This window comes from Sorex fumeus, unplaced genomic scaffold (genome assembly GCF_029834395.1).
Source record: "Sorex fumeus unplaced genomic scaffold, SorFum_2.1 ptg000024l, whole genome shotgun sequence".
Lineage (NCBI taxonomy): Eukaryota > Metazoa > Chordata > Mammalia > Eulipotyphla > Soricidae > Sorex > Sorex fumeus.
Genome location: NW_026606081.1, coordinates 28,073,691 through 28,090,051, shown reverse-complemented (window position 1 = coordinate 28,090,051; position 16,361 = coordinate 28,073,691). Strand labels below are relative to the sequence as shown.

The window sequence follows — 16,361 nt, the reverse complement described above, 5'->3', positions numbered from 1 at the left end:
GTATGAAAGGACCCAGTATTCCAGGCCTTGGCCTTTTAGCTGCCTTCTACAGCTAGTGGGGCATAGATGAGCTCTCTTGACTAACTGATGCCCAAATTATCTCTACTAGTAAGCAGGATGAGACTGTTTTGTTTTGTTTATGGATAGTTTGAATGGCAGCCAAAGTAATAGGAATTTTCCGAATTAGCACTAGGAGTGTGTTTGCTGCTGTCACATTATTACTTGGTTGACACAAACTATTCTCATACTTCAGCTTGCTTTCTTCTGGAAAATTATCTTGCTAACTAGGTGAGATTTTTTTTTTCAATTTTTAGCTTCATTTGAAGCTGATTTTTAGAAAGGATTTTACATTTTTCACCTCTGAATCTAGGAAAAATATCAGAAATGTTAACTCTTAGAAAAGCAAAAATCACATCTTGCAAAATAAAGTGCTTTAAGATGTGGTTTGTAAATGTGATATGATTTGGATAGTTTTTTTTTCTGGTTTCTGCCCTAAAAATAATAGATAGGAATGTGTTTCAGGTAAGAGCTGTGATGACCAGAGTATGCTCAGAACAAGACAAATAACTGTAAAGAAATCTATATAAAGCCCCATTCAGTTGCCTGAACAATGTTTTGCTAAGTAAAAAGCAGTGGGCAGTGCAGAGTCTTAATTATTTCTTTAATGATTTTTTTGTTGTTTTTTTGGGTCATACCCAGTGATGCTCAGGGGATACTCCTGGCTCTGCACTCAGGAGTTACTCCTGGTGGGGTGTGGGGGACCCTATGGGATACCGGGGATTGAACCCGAGTCAGTCACATGCAAGGCAAACGCCCTCCCCACTGTACTATCGCTCTGGCCCCCTCTTTAATGATTTCTAAGGAAGAATATGCTCTAAGCATATATGCCTAGTCTGGAGGAAAAACAATATATTGTGATTCTGTTTCATTAACATGCTTTCTGAATTGGAAAATACTTATATAAATGGAATATAAGTGGATTGATATTTGACAAATACAGTGCCAGATGTAAATTAGAGATATTCTATTCTATAAATTGATCCCCTAAGAATTTGGTTAGCATGTGTCTGTTCCCCTAACTTGGTCATTTCAGAGAAAGCTTTTAAGGTCAATTTCCCAGACTACTGAGGACTGTTGGGTCTCTAGCAATTTAATGATGCCTCAAAGGATTGTTGAGGAAGGCTGGCGACTTTCTTTCTTTACTGCATCTGAAACTGTAGTAGGAATAGAGAATTAGCGCCTCATTGGAAAGGTTCTCAAACATTTCTCTTCATCTGAATGACCATCACTGAAGACCATTTCTACCATTTCTGGATTTTGCATCATATTTGTTATTCGAAAATCAGAGCTCCACAGACCAGAGTGCAGTGGAGCAGGTGAAGGCTGGAGTTCCATCACTGTGACGTGTGGTCTCTGAGCACTGCCAGCAATGGCCGTGGCTGCCCAAACACTGGCCCAAGTAGCAGTGGGAAATATCCTCTAGGCACTGAGTGGTGACGGGGAGGATCACACTTTAAAAAGGTCTGACGTCTCAGAAGTTCGGTCCTATTCAGATGCAAGCATGTCATTCTTGTGAATGTTGTCTTATATCCTTCGTTTGAATAGTCTCCTTTCAGTCATTTGGAAAACTGATATGATCTTCCTCTATAATATAAGTGGCTTTTAATTTTAAAAGAAGGAAGATACCATTGCATTTTTGATTCTATACATTCTTTGACCATTTTATTAATGGTGTCAGGAAAATGAAGTACGTCTTACATTGCCATATTAAAATGAAATAAAAATCTACATTTAAGGGGGCATCATATGTCTCAGTTTTTTCCATGAAATCTTTTCTTCTTCTCCCATTTATTTTAATTTAATTGTTACTATTTTTTTAATTGAATCACAGTGAGATACACAGTTATGATACACAGTTGTTCAGGATTGGATTTCAGTCATACAGTGTTCCAATACCCATCCCTTCACATTCCCCACCACCAATGTCTCCATTTTTCTGCCTGCTCCCCGCCCCCCACACACACTGTTCCTGCTGCCTCTGTGGCAGACACTTCTCTGTCTGTCTGTCTCTCTGTCTGTCTGTCTCTTTATCTCCCCCCTCCCTCCTTCTGGGCATTATGGTTTGCAATACAGATACCAAGAGGTGGTCAGGTATATCCCTTCACCTATTTTTCTCCCTTTAGCTTCTAATCCTTCCTTCTTTCACTTTGTCACCAACTACTGCATAGAAACTTGATGATTTCCTTTTGTTGAGCTAAGATTCATTAAGCTATTAAAGAGTTAGATTTATAAAAAACACAAGTTTTAAGTCAACCAGCGTGTATAAACTATTACATTTTATGTTTTCAAGATGACAATAAATATGATTTTACTTTTCCAAGTTTAGGTAAACATGTTTGAGATTTTAGCATTGACTTATTTACCACTTGTTAAAAAATTAATAAAAAGAAAATACCATTTTCTCTTCCCTTCAACTTAATTTTTGTGGAAGAATAAGCACAGCAGGGCACTTTCCTTGCATGTGACAAGCCCTGGTTTCTATCCTGGGCACCTTACATGGTCCCCTAGTACCCACCAGGAGTGATCCCTGAGTTCAGAGCCAGGCAGGAGTTCTGAGCACAGCTGGATATGCTCCCCCCCTCAAAAAAAAAAGAAGCTGGCATATCTTTTTATGAGTATGAGGGGAAAAAAAACTGTGATGGGAAATAACTATTTTCTACTACTTTTATATAACCCTAATTTTTTAAGCATATAGCACGTGCTGAAAAGTAGATCATAATAAGCAAATACCATTTGCAACTGACTCCTTATGAAACATCATAATAGCATTCCTAATTTCTATCATGATTTACATAAAACACTCTACTAGAGGAAAACGAGGATTTTAAAATATTTTTAAACCTTTGATGTTTCAAAAGACAAGTCATTTCCTTAACTAGGAGATGTATCCTTAATGATTTTATAATCCTGATTTGTTTGTTATTTAAACACATTCTGAAAGTGCCCATAATTCAGCTCAGAAATTTTAATTCAATATACTGTGTCAGACAGTTCCCTATAAAATATACCCCAACCATCTCCTTTTCCTTAAAATTAATTTTTGTCTCCAATTTCCCAACTATTGGATCCCCTTTTTTTCTCTCCAGTGATTCTTTGTCTTCATTCTGCCTCTGAGATATTTTTTTAAATTCAGTTTTGCACAAATTATGCTCAAGGGGATTGTCAAGGAGACACATAATGACTTTGCCTTAAGACTCTGCTCATGCCCATTTCTTCAAGGTCCCCATATACCAAGTTGGTCTCGAGGGGAACTTAGGTTTCTGCTTCCTCACAGCCACAGGAATGCTGGGTCAGGCCCGAGCTTCCCTTGACCAGGGACTTCAGCTGAGGGCTCTCAGTTCTGGGAGGTTCAAGGCCCTGGGCTGGATGTAACTGCAGAGACAGCTGCCTGAGGATAGATCTGTGTTTTTATAACCTCTAAAAAGTACATGCCTTATCTTTTAAAAAAAATTTCTTAGCAAAGTCAGTTTTAGAAGAAATTTCCATAAATAAACCTCAGCATACCCTGATAATTCAAAGAAACTATTTTTTAAAAAAAGGAAAAAGAAACTTTGCTTTATTCCTCACTTTGTTACCTCTATGATTTAAACTGATCTGTAAGGCAATACAAAGCTATAAACAGAAGAACATGCATTTAAAAGGAAAAAGGATTGAAAACAAGGGCGGGGACATAAACTAGCACCAGGAATGAAGTAAAAAAACAAAAAAAGTCAAATAATGAACTGTTCTGGGTGGATCGTAGTTTGGCTCTAAACTATAGTGGCTCTCTATCAGCTAATGGCTTCCCCCCAAGACCTCAATCTGCTTGTGAGCATTTGGGGAAAAGTGTCTCGAGAGGTCAGGGGTTGGGATGAAGAGAGGGATGTCTGGCCAGCTGCCTTTCATCTGGCTTATGTTGTAGTTCGTCTGAAATGTACTCGGTTGTACCCTCACGGAATCCTCCTCTGAGATTTTTCATCTGAGACAAGGTGCTCATAAATATTGGAAGGTCCCCGAGCTCGGAGTCCAGGCAGTTTCAGCTTGCCAAGAACAGGGCCATAGAGATAGATAAGCCACTCTGCCTCTCGCCCTCTCCCTGACAGTTAGGCAGCTCAGGGGTTTCATCTGTTTCTGCTGCCTCCCTTTCGTCACTTCCTCCTCAAGCCTAAGACCACTCCAGTGTCTGACTTTCACTCCTACCACTTCATACTTCACTGCAGCAGATCTTGTGAATGTCCCAAAAGTGCTTTCCGGTTCGTATTTCACTGGAATCTCTGCAGCATTTATAGTTTGATTGCTCTCCCTTAAAACACTTGCCTGTAATTTTCCTCCAACCACACTCCCTGGCTCATGCCCTCTCCCCTGGGACCCTCTCTTAACTGTAGTCTGTGTCTCTTTCACCCCACTCTGCAGTGTTGGTGTTCCTTGCAATTTTGTTCTAGTGTAGAGACCTCTAGCTCTAAAAGAAGCCACAAAAATAGTGCCACCACACAGAGCAATAAAAAGGATGTTCTAATCATCTGCTCCCTACAGTGTAGACTCGCATGCAGTTCTTGTTCTGAGGTGATTTGTAGCAGTGGTGACCTGGGTAGACTGCTGTACTCACCCTCTGCCTGTTCCAGCTGCCTGTCCTTGATTGTAGAATCTGCAGACAGCAGAAGGTATGTTTCTCTGACTCCCTTGCAGCTAAAGTCTCCAATGTGAAATCAAATATCCTTGTGTGATATTTGCCTTGGGATGGAAATTGGTCCAGAGAGAAGCTGCAGTGCCTGAGCCTTCCTGTTAGCTGTGTGAGGACCGAGGGCCACTGTGGGCTCTGGAACCAATAGTAATGGTGGGTGTCAGCAGTCTGCACTGCAGCCAAGGTCGAGAGACATGTTTAAAATCAGGGTCACCGTCTCCCAATGCCCAGCTGTTCCCCTAATAGAATAATTGAAAAAGTCCAAGGCTTGGAAATGGATTATTAAGATTAGAGGGCACTGTTCAGTACTGTTCTGGTTTTGTCTAGTGAAATACTCTTATAGGGTATGTACTTGAGATCTTATGTTAAGTAGGCTATTTCTCTTATTTTAGTTTTTATAGCCAAATAAATAAATGCAAGTGTCTCTTGTCCTTAACAAAGCAAATTATTTTTTTCTGTTAGCTTATTTCTACTCTGAAGAAAAATAAGTCCAATTATCTTTATTTCCCTAATTCCCCTAATAGTGCATCTAATATGGTAGCTATGATTATTGAGCACTTGCGGCAAATTTGAATTGAGACGTTTTATAAATATATAAAAAATGATAGATTTCAAAGAATCAGTGTTAAAAATAAAAAGTATTTTCTAATTTAACAATTAGTATGTGTTTTATGTAGCTACATATAGTACATAGCTATGTAGGCGAGATTAAATTTAAAATATGTTTTATTTATCTCTATAGTTGTGGCAACTAGATCATTTTAAGTTATGCATGAAGCTCACATATTAGAATTGTGTGGTTTAATGTTTCCCCATTATAATTTTAGTTTTGAATCTACTGGAAAGTTGAGTCATATTTCTGAATGGATGTTTCTATCCATCCATACAACATGCAGGAGTATATTCTCCTTGGACACACACATTTTCCAGCCATCCAAACCAACTTATGTATGAATCAAACATTTGATCCATGTCATTTGAAAATACATTTTAATAATTAATACTCTATCATGAATCCTATAATCTCCAACAAGCCCGACGTCTGCTTTTAAAACCCTTCCAGTAATTATTTGAGGACCAAATTACATTAAATCCTACTTTAAAACAGTAAGGTGGTTTTCATTTCTGCTGTTCCTGTACCCTGACTGGCACAATAGCTAAAATGTTTTGTTTTCTATTATCTAGGTACTTTTAAACAGTTTATATAAATTCTTTCACTTTGACTTTTTTGTTGTCTGTGTTTTATTTGGGGTCCACCCAGAGGACCATACATGGTGCAGAAGGTCGGTATGCATCCCCCATACTGTACTAGCTCCCTGCTTTCACTTCATCTATTTTTAAGTCAAATTGTTTTATTTAGAGAAATATAAGGACAGTCAGAGAGAGAAACTACAGAGCACAGCATAGGTTTGGTATGCAGACAACAGGAAATGCACCCTCACTTAATCTTGAAACAACTGAGGGAGACAATATATTCTCCATTTTACACACAAATGGCCGAGAACGGAAGCAACTTGCCCAAAATGGCCATTTAGAAAATGGTAGCTGGCTTCACAGCTGAATGATTCAAGTCCACTTCCATTAGTGCTGTGCCAGCTGCTGTGCCCTTCCCACTTTGTGAATCAGAGGGAGAGTGTGCCTGTCACTTGGAGAGCCTAGAAGCCCGATGATCATAGGCATGAGGGGTTCCAATCATCTTCACTTACTACCATGTGCATGGTTCGTTTATTGATTCTCTGAATTCTGGGCATGAGTTCTACCTCAATAGCTTCTCCAGAAGTCTCCTGGGGCTAGAATGACAGCAGAGAGGGCATTTGCCTTGCACGCAGCTAACCTGGGTTCGATCCCCAGCATCACATATGGTCCCCGAGCTCCGCCAGGAGTGATTTTCGAGTGCAGAGCCAGGAGTAACCCCTGCGCATTGCTGGGTGTGACCCAAAAAGCAACAACAACAACAACAAACAATAAACAAAAGTCTCCTCCCAACTGGAAAGGGGACACAGTGTGCTTCTTCCCGCTGTGGCAAACCAGGAGCACTTCCCAGTGGAATTGCAGGAGTGTGACAGGAGCCCAGAGCTTGTTGGGAATGTGCCCAGTGCCTCTGACCACCGCTACTGAAGAAGGCTGCTGGTAGGCTTGCATTCGAGGACTTACATTTTCTTTAATCTTTTCAACAGCTGAAGTGTTGGGTTTTTCTTTTATCACCATTTTAAAGGTGACGAGACTAGTTCCATTAATTATGGGTGTCCCAGGACTCCCCCTGTACTCAGTGAGCTCTTCATTAATCATGGAGCACATACTTAATAGACATCTTAGACATGTCAAAACACCATTAAAATGCTTATATTAATAACAAAGTTATGCTCTTTGTCCACATGAAACTGAATAACTTGCTAAAGAAAGCACAAAGGCAAAATATGATGTACAATTCTTTTATTATTAATGTGAACTTGAGAACTCGAAGTAGGAGGCAGCTCAATACTGCCCAGCATGCACCTCGCCAGTTTTCAATTCATTAGCTGTCTTTCCGTGCTCTCTGCTTTCTTGCCACGGTCTACATTTTACACTGCTGCTGCCGAGATATCAAAAGGACTATGCCACCCCACTTTAGTCCCCGGAAATATAACTGCTATGAATTATTAATAATATTGACTTTCTAGTGCTCTCACTTCACATCTTTGCTTCAGAGAAGGATGCTGATTAAATGGGTTTTGAATCTTACCTCTAGGCTTACTACAGTTTCTAGAGAAGGTGGACAGACTTGAGTCATAGAAAAGGTAGTCACATTGATTTCTGTTTCTGCATACAGAGAATCCTTTCCACTTTCTTATTCACTGCTGGATTGAAACTACCCTAATAACTGAGTTTGTCAGAGATCCAGGGTTGCACAAAAGGACTTAAGGTCCATATGTGGGAGGGGAGAGGCCTGCTGGGGTGGTTCTGTCCTGACCCCTCTTTAGAGAAGCATTTCACTTTTACTGTAAACATTAAACCTCCATAAATAAACATACTTATTTCGGGAAAAAACATACTTTTTCAGCTTTAAAAACCAAAAAATGACAACAGTAAGTGCCTGACTATCACGGGATACAAAGGAAACTCTCTAACATCTTTTATTCAGTGATCATGATCTGAGCATGTGCTGTCCAGGGCTGCAAGATGGACTAGGCTGTCCCCTGCGTCGCCATAGAGCCTGAACACAGGGTGAAGCCAGTTGCAGTTTACTGGTTATGTAAATAAACGTAAGTAAGATTGTTTAAATAAACATAATAAAATTATGAGTTTAGCAAGAAAAAAGAACCAGTTTTGCAAATAAAATGGTTGGTAATATGCTAATCTTCCAGTCACTAGGTCAGACCTATAGGTTTCCCGGTATGGAAGGATGAATCGAGTCACCACTTTGTTATCTCCTAGGAGACTTGCATGGCTCAAATAGTTCATCATTCCCTAGAATTTGGGCAACTATTTAGCTGTCAAAGAGATGTCAGACAGGAAGATGTTTGTGTAGAGTCAGAGGCAGCAGGTCCTGTTCGGGCTGCTGTGGCGTGTCTGAACTCTGTGCATCTCGCGTGCTGCTGTCCGTGCTCCTCCTTCCCCCAGCTGCTGCAGGCTGGATGGCCATACCAGATACGACCTGGGTCAGTGAGAACTCTGTGGGCACTGGCCGGAGAGCTGACTCAACTGGCAGGGCATGGGCTAACATGCAAGAGACCCTCATTACATGCCTGAGCTCCACGGGACATTGCACGTGTCAAAAATAGAGTGTAGATTTATTCAGTTCCAAGCCCAACCATGCTTTCTGAGAATTTGCTTTCTGCTGAGGAGGTGGCACGTGGTGATGGTGCATTGCACATGTTATTCTCATGACACATAATGCTGAGACCCTTCTGAGAAGGAGCGGGGGGAGAGCACAGCACTCACACACATTTTCTAACATTTTTTAAAAAATATTCTCAATTTTATTTTAACTTTTTTATTAAAAAACTGAGACAGACCCTTACAAAGCTGTTCATGGTTAGATTTCAATCATATAGTATTCTTATATCATCCCTCCACCCGTATTCATTTCCCAGCATCAGTGTCCCCAGGTTCCCTCCCATCACTCCCCAACCCCGACCCTCTGCCTGCCTCTATGGCAGGTGCTTTTCTTCTCTCTGTCTTTCTGTCTGTCTGTCTCTCTCTCTCTGTCTGTCTCTCTCCTCTCTCTTCTCTCTCTCTCCTTTTGGACATTTTGGTTTGCAATATTGATACTGAAAGGTATCAAGAATATCAAGGTATCAAGATATCAAGAATATCTCTTAGGGCTTTGGGTAGGCGTTTGCCTTGCACGCGCCCAACCAACCCAGGTTCAATTCCCAGCATCCCATATGGTCCCCTGAGCACTGCCAGGAGTAATTCCTGAGTGCAGAGTCAGGAGCAACCCCTGTGCATTTCCAGGTGTGACCCTAAAGGCAAAAAAAAATAGATAAATTAATAAAAGAATATCTCTTTACTTATTTCTAACCCTCAGTTCTTGTCCAGCGTAATCATTCCCAGCTATTATTGTCAGACTGATCTCTTCTCTTTCCTGCCCTCAGTCCCACACACATCAAGTGCGTTTTGGAAAGCCTCAGCTGGCCTCTGCTGACTGCCAAGGTCAGAAATGTGTGGCATTTAGTGCAGTTGATGGCTAAATATGTACCATCTGTACAGGGTAATTAGAGAGAAGGCAGTGCAGATCCTGAGGGGAGCGAGAGTTGGAGAGTACAGGGAAAGGAACAGAGAAACATGGCACAATTAATTTAGTAAATGAATAGATGGTTTTCCCCTTGGTCATGTAACATTCATCAGTGCTCTGTGTGTGTGTGTGTGTGTGTGTGTGTGTGTGTGTGTGTGTGTGTTAATGCAAAGATGGCCAGAGGAGTGCTTACCAGTAATGCATTCAAGACCACTACCCTTTTACTTTCCATAGAAAATTGTTTTTGCAGCTGTATATAATCCTCAGACATATCAGTAATGGAGCCATGATGAAATTCCTACATTATGACTTTGCAAGTCTGAAGACACCAGGCTTTTGATTAAAAAAGAAAATAAATCTTATAAGAATTAGTTTCATTTTAAAAACCTTTGTATAAGGCATTTAGAATAAAGTAAACAGAAAATATCAAATAACATAACTTATCAGTAGGATTCTCCTATTTTTGTTTTATTTTCGTACATTAATCTCACATATATTTATATATAGGCCTATCACAGAACTGTGTTTCTTAAATTAAAATACCTAAGAAATATATGTACACAAAGCAGAATTACAGTGAAAATATTAGATTTCAGTCTCTTTCAAGGAAATATAATTCACCCTTTCACCCCTAGTGTATTTATTGAGTCTACTAATCTAATAGGTAAATGCATGGCCCTTTGACTGGCTGAGTCAAATTCTCATGTTTCTCTCTCTTCATAATTAATGTGGTGACTTTCTGAAAGGCCTCTAAGTAGCTAAAATGTTAGCTTAAAATAAAAAGTAATATAAAATGATATGGTCAATGATAAAACATCGACTAATGGAATTCATAAAGATATGTGGATAGTTTAACCAAGAGTTCCAAATCAAAGGAAAATATTATGCTACTAAGGAGGTTCAGTAGGGACACAATATCATTAGAAATCATGAGTTTCCAAAGATGCCACGCCACTGACTGAGCAAGTGAAAACAGAGATAGATAAATGGGACTATCTTAAACTAAGAAGCTTCTGCACCTCCAAAGAAACAGTGACCAAAATACAAAGACAGTCTACAGAATGGGAAAGGATATTCGCCGAATACACATCTGACAAGGGGTTGATATCCAGGATATACAAAATACTGGTTAAACTCCACAAGAAGAAAACATCCAACCCCATCCAAAAATGGGGCAATGAAATGAACAGAAACTTTCTCAAAGAAGAAATCCGAATGGCAAAAAAGCACATGAGAAAATGCTCTACATCATTAATCATCAGGGAGATGCAGATCAAAACCACAATGAGATACCATCTCACACCTCAGAAACTGGCCCACATTCAAAAGAACAAAAGCTGTTTTAATTATTACTGCTTTGTAGTACAGTTTGAAGTTAGGGAGGTTGATTCCTCCCATTTTCTTTTTCCAAAGAATTGCTTTAGCTATTCGTGGGGGCTTATTGTTCCATATAAATTTCAGGAGTGTTTGCTCCATTTCTTTGAAGAATGTCATGGGTATCCTTATAGGGATTGCATTGAATTTATACAATGCTTTCGGTAGTATTGCCATTTTGACAATGTTAAGTCTCCCGACCCATGAGCAGGGGATATCTTTCCATTTCCTCATGTCCTCTTTTATTTCCTGAAGTAGCGTTTTGTAGTTTTCTTTGTACAGGTACTTTACTTCCTTAGTTAAGCTGATTCCTAGGTACTTGATTTTCTGGGGTACAAAGCAGTAATAATTAAAACAGCATGGTACTGGAACAAAGGCAGAACTGCAGACCAATGGAACAGGGTTGAATACACTGACATCTCCCCTCAATCATATGCTCATCTAATCTTTGATAAAGGTGCAAGTAATGTGAAGTGGAGTAAGGAAAGCCTCTTTAATAAATTGTGCTGGCATCACTGGACGGCTACATGCAAAAAAATGGGCTCAGAACTTTGCCTAACACCATGTACAAAAGTAAGATCAAAATGGATTAAAGACCTCAACATTAGACCAGAAACCATAAGGTACATTGAAGACAAAGTTGGCAAAACCCTCCATGACATTGAAGCTAATGGTATCTTCAAAGATGCCACGCCACTGGCCGAGCAAGTGAAAACTGAGATAGATAAATGGGACTATCTTAAACTAAGAAGCATCTGCACCTCCAAAGAAACAGTGACCAAAATACAAAGACAGTCTACAGAATGGGAAAGGATATTCGCCGAATACACATCTGACAAGGGGTTGATATCCAGGATATACAAAATACTGGTTGAACTCCACAAGAAGAAAACATCCAACCCCATCCAAAAATGGGGCAATGAAATGAACAGAAACTTTCTCAAACAAGAAATCCGAATGGCAAAAAAGCACATGAGAAAATGCTCTACATCATTAATCATCAGGGAGATGCAGATCAAAACCACAATGAGATACCATCTCACACCTCAGAGACTGGCCCACATTCAAAAGAACAAAAGCAACCGATGCTGGCGCGGATGTGGTGAGAAAGGGACACTCCTTCACTGTTGGTGGGAATGTCCACTGGTTCAGCCCTTCTGGAAAACAGTATGGACGATTCTCAAAAAATTAGAAATAGAGCTCCCATTTGACCCAGCAATACCACTCCTGGGAATATATCCCAGAGAGGCAAAAATGTATAGTCGAAGTGACATCTGCACTTGTTTGTTCATTGCAGCACTCTTTACAATAGCCAGAAACTGGAAGAAACCTGAATGCCCAAGAACAGATGACTGGTTAAAGAAACTTTGGTACATCTACACAATGGAGTACTATGTAGCTCTTAGAAAAGATGAAGTCATGAAATTTACATACAAGTGGTACAACATGGAAAGTATCATGCTAAGCGAAATGAGTCAGAAAGAGAGGGATAGACATAGAAAGGTTGCATTCATCTGGGGGATATAAAGTAACAAAATATGAGATTAATACCCAAGAATAGCTGAGATCAGCACCAGGAGCATTACTCCATAACTTAGAGGCCAGCCGGGTATCCTAGAGGAAAGGGCAGCTCAGATAGAGAAGGGAACACCAAATAAAGGATGTTTGGAGGATCCTCCCAGGAGGGGAGATGCATGTCGAAAGTAGACTATGGACTGAACATGTTTGCCACTCAATGCCTCTTTTGCAGACCACAACACCCAAAAGGAGAGAGAGAACACAGGGGATTGCCCTGCCACAGAGGCAGGGGGAGATGGGGGGATGGGGGTGGGGGGGATATTATCCATGGTGGTGGAAAATGGGCACTGGTGGAGGGATGGGTATCTGATCATTATATAATCGAAACCCAAGCACAAAAAATTGTAAATCTACAACTGTACCTCATGGTGTTTCACTTAATAATAAAAAAAAAGAACAAAAGCAACCGATGCTGGTGCGGATGTGGCGAGAAAGGGACACTCCTTCACTGTTGGTGGGAATGTCCACTGGTTCAGCCCTTCTGGAAAACAGTATGGACGATTCTCAAAAAATTAGAAATTGAGCTCCCATTTGACCCAGCAATACCACTCCTGGGAATATATCCCAGAGAGGCAAAAATGTATAGTCGAAGTGACATCTGCACTTGTTTGTTCATTGCAGCACTCTTTACAATAGCCAGAAACTGGAAGAAACCTGAATGCCCAAGAACAGATGACTGGTTAAAGAAACTTTGGTACATCTACACAATGGAGTACTATGTAGCTGTTAGAAAAGATGAAGTCATGAAATTTACATACAAGTGGTACAACATGGAAAGTATCATGCTAAGCGAAATGAGTCAGAAAGAGAGGGATAGACATAGAAAGATTGCATTCATCTGGGGGATATAAAGTAACAAAATATGAGATTAATACCCAAGAATAGCTGAGATCAGCACCAGGAGGATTACTCCATAGCTTAGTGGCCAGTCGGGCATTCTAGAGGAAAGGGCAGCTCAGATAGAGAAGAGAACACTAAATAAAGGGTGTTTGGAGGATCCTCCCAGGAGGGGCGATGCATGTCGAAAGTAGACTATGGACTGAACATGTTTGCCACTCAAAGCCTCTTTTGCAGACCACAACACCCAAAAGGAGAGAGAGAACACAGGGGATTGCCCTGCCACAGAGGCGGCGGGGATGAGGGATGGGAGTGGGGGGGGATATTATCCATGGTGGTGGAAAATGGGCACTGGTGGAGGGATGGGTATCTGATCATTGTATAATCGAAACCCAAGCACAAAAAATTGTAAATCTACAACTGTACCTCATGGTGTTTCACTAATAAAAAAAAGAAGAAAAGAAAAAAGAAATCATGAGTTTTCCACATACCAATCTGAACACATATTATAAAGCATCTTATCTGAACTAGAATAGGGACCAGAAAGACAGCACAGAGATTAAGGAACTTGCATATGGCTGGCCCTGGTTTGATCTTGGCACATCATACAGTCCCCTGAGCACCTCTAAGTAGGACCCCCAAACCCCAATACCATAAAAATCAAATCACTAGAAAATATATCACTATACAATTATCAAGAAATATACACTTCCTGAATTTTGGGTGTATTCCCAAGCAGTGCAAGGGCCCAAGAATTAAACTGGAGCGACTACATGCAAGGCATGTGCATCTCTCCAGCCCCTGTTTCTGATTTTTTAATGCTAATGAAGATATGAACATAAAGACATTAAAAATATTACTTTTTATGACAAGATTTAATGTCAGTTTTTGCAAATTTTAACAGTTAAAAAAGGAATATCAAGGAAATGAGAAAAATTATTCTAAAGTTGAAATATACACTATCTGAGTCAAATGAGGACATTTACAAATAGAAGAATATGGAGGGGGAAGAATAGGGATTCCTGGTCATTAAATATGTTCTGACACTACTAAATTAAATGGTTTAGAAATGGCTAGAAAAAGATTCAGGCCGTGTACTCAAACTTAGTATATAGTAATAGTTCCACTTGGGAAACATTTTTTATATAATGCAATCTAGATAGATTAAAGGTTTAAATATAAAGGGTAAAGTTTCCATTTTTAACATCTCTGCTCTCTCCTAAAGTCCCACCTAAATATTGATAGAAAAAAAAACCCTTAAGTATCCATAAGAACAAAGAATGGGAGAGAAAGCCATAGCAACAAAATTTGGGACATTAGAAAGCAAATAACTAATATAGACTTGAATTATATGCCTGTCATGAAGAATGCAGAGAAGTGGCTAATTAACAGTGGCATAAAGGTAAAGCCAAGAAAAGGACCAATTCAAAAATCTGTTAATAAGCACTTATCCCCCACTCCTCCTTAGAGGGCAGGTGCCAGCTCGGCCAGGTGGAAATTAAAGTTTTGTGCCCCAGAGGGATATCAAAGGCACTCTATATATTTATAGTTATAGTTATATAGTTATATATACACATACCTATATATTCATTCATATATGTGTGTATACATATATGTATGTTAGATATATATATAATTACATATATATATAATTGGTGCTGAAAATTGAGGGATTCAGTGCAAGTAGCAAGCTGAATGTTGATGCCTTAACCTTTCCAGATTTCCAGGACAGGCACAGACAGATTTATCTATTGGACACGAAGAGTCTGACTCGTCCAAAAGGAAAGATCTGACACCCAAACCAGCAGCTTCCCAGTGAGTGATTCATAGAGCTCGCCCTAGTTAAGGTTCTAAGGTTTTTTTTGCGGGGGGAGGGGGGGTTATGGAGTGCTTATTTTAGCATTTTGAGAAACTATTGGACAAAGTTACATTTTCACCAAAGGAATGACTTTTTTCTTAAAAAAATTCCTATTTCTTGTTTCTGATCTTGGTAATATACAATATAGGTTATCCTAACAGGATGAAATGATACCACATTATAGTTTTGACTTTATTTTCCTAATAGTCATTTAACACCACAGTGTTGGTGTTACTAACCATTTGTATACTCAGCAAGTGTTTCTTCATGGTTCTGTGCTCTGAGATCGATCCTGGTGCACTCTGGGGCCCATATGGCATGTCAGAGTTCGAACTCAGGTTGTTCTTGTGCAAGGCAAGCGCCTTCCCTGCTGTACCATCTCTCCAGCCCATCTTCTTTCTGTTTCTTTTTAATTGGGCTATTTGTTTTGTTAAGTTTTTTTTTGTTTTATTTTTGTTTTGTTAAGTTTGGGGGGTTCTTTATGTTTATTTAATATTACACCCTTGCAAGATACATGATGTGAAAATATTTTTTTTCATTCAGTCAGGTGTATTTTTTATTTTATTGATAGTTTCTGTTCCTGTACAGAAGTTTTTCACTTAGATGTCCTAGTTACTTATTTTTGCTTTGGACATTATGGAAGCCTATATTTTAAGGCATTCATTCTTTGCTTTCTTCATTGCTCTTTATTTAATCTCCTCTTAGATGGTTTGTATAGATTAACCGTGTGTGTGTGTGTGTGTGTGTGTGTGTGTTTGAATATATTCTGGGCTCTCAGTTCTATTCATCTGTGTCTTTTATTTTTTTCTTGTTCCTTTACTATCCTGCTTGATTGCTGTCATTTTGTAGTACAGATTAAAGTCAGGTTCTAAGTTCTAAGACCAGAACTTTGCCAATTCCCAAAGAACAATCCTTTACAGATTGGGGGGTGTTGTGTCCTACAAGCCATCATCATGCCAGGAAATCTTCTGAGTTGTTCCATCTACCACACAGGTGGCTTGTCCCACCTGAGAAGTGACCTCTGCATTGATCTCTGCCCCCACGGGTTGGACTGTGCTCTGGGGTTGGTGTCTCTGGGAGAACACTGTACTGTCAGGTGGCGTCTTCACATCCCAACTTCAGGCCCATCACTCTCACCATTAGCATCAGTTTTCTTTTATAATTATTATAGTTAAGACGACATCTTTACAACAGCATTAATGTTTAAGGTCCTGAGATACAATTATTCCACCTTACCACCACCAAAGTACCCAGTACCCTTCACCAATGTCTCTATG

At 39.7% G+C, this 16,361-nt stretch overlaps 1 protein-coding gene across 2 annotated transcripts in view; it reads left to right on the top strand.

The window, feature by feature from the left end:
• Positions 1-16,361, top strand: part of ACYP2 (acylphosphatase 2) — a 181,022-nt gene that overhangs the window by 155,538 nt on the left and 9,123 nt on the right. The window contains exon 4 of one of the 2 annotated variants that reach the window (XM_056114141.1): positions 14,946-15,041. The exons of the other annotated variant lie outside the window; for it this stretch is intronic. Within the exon in view, the coding sequence (XP_055970116.1) occupies positions 14,946-15,041 (96 nt within the window). The remainder of the gene's footprint in view (positions 1-14,945; positions 15,042-16,361) is intronic. 2 annotated transcript variants of the gene reach the window in all.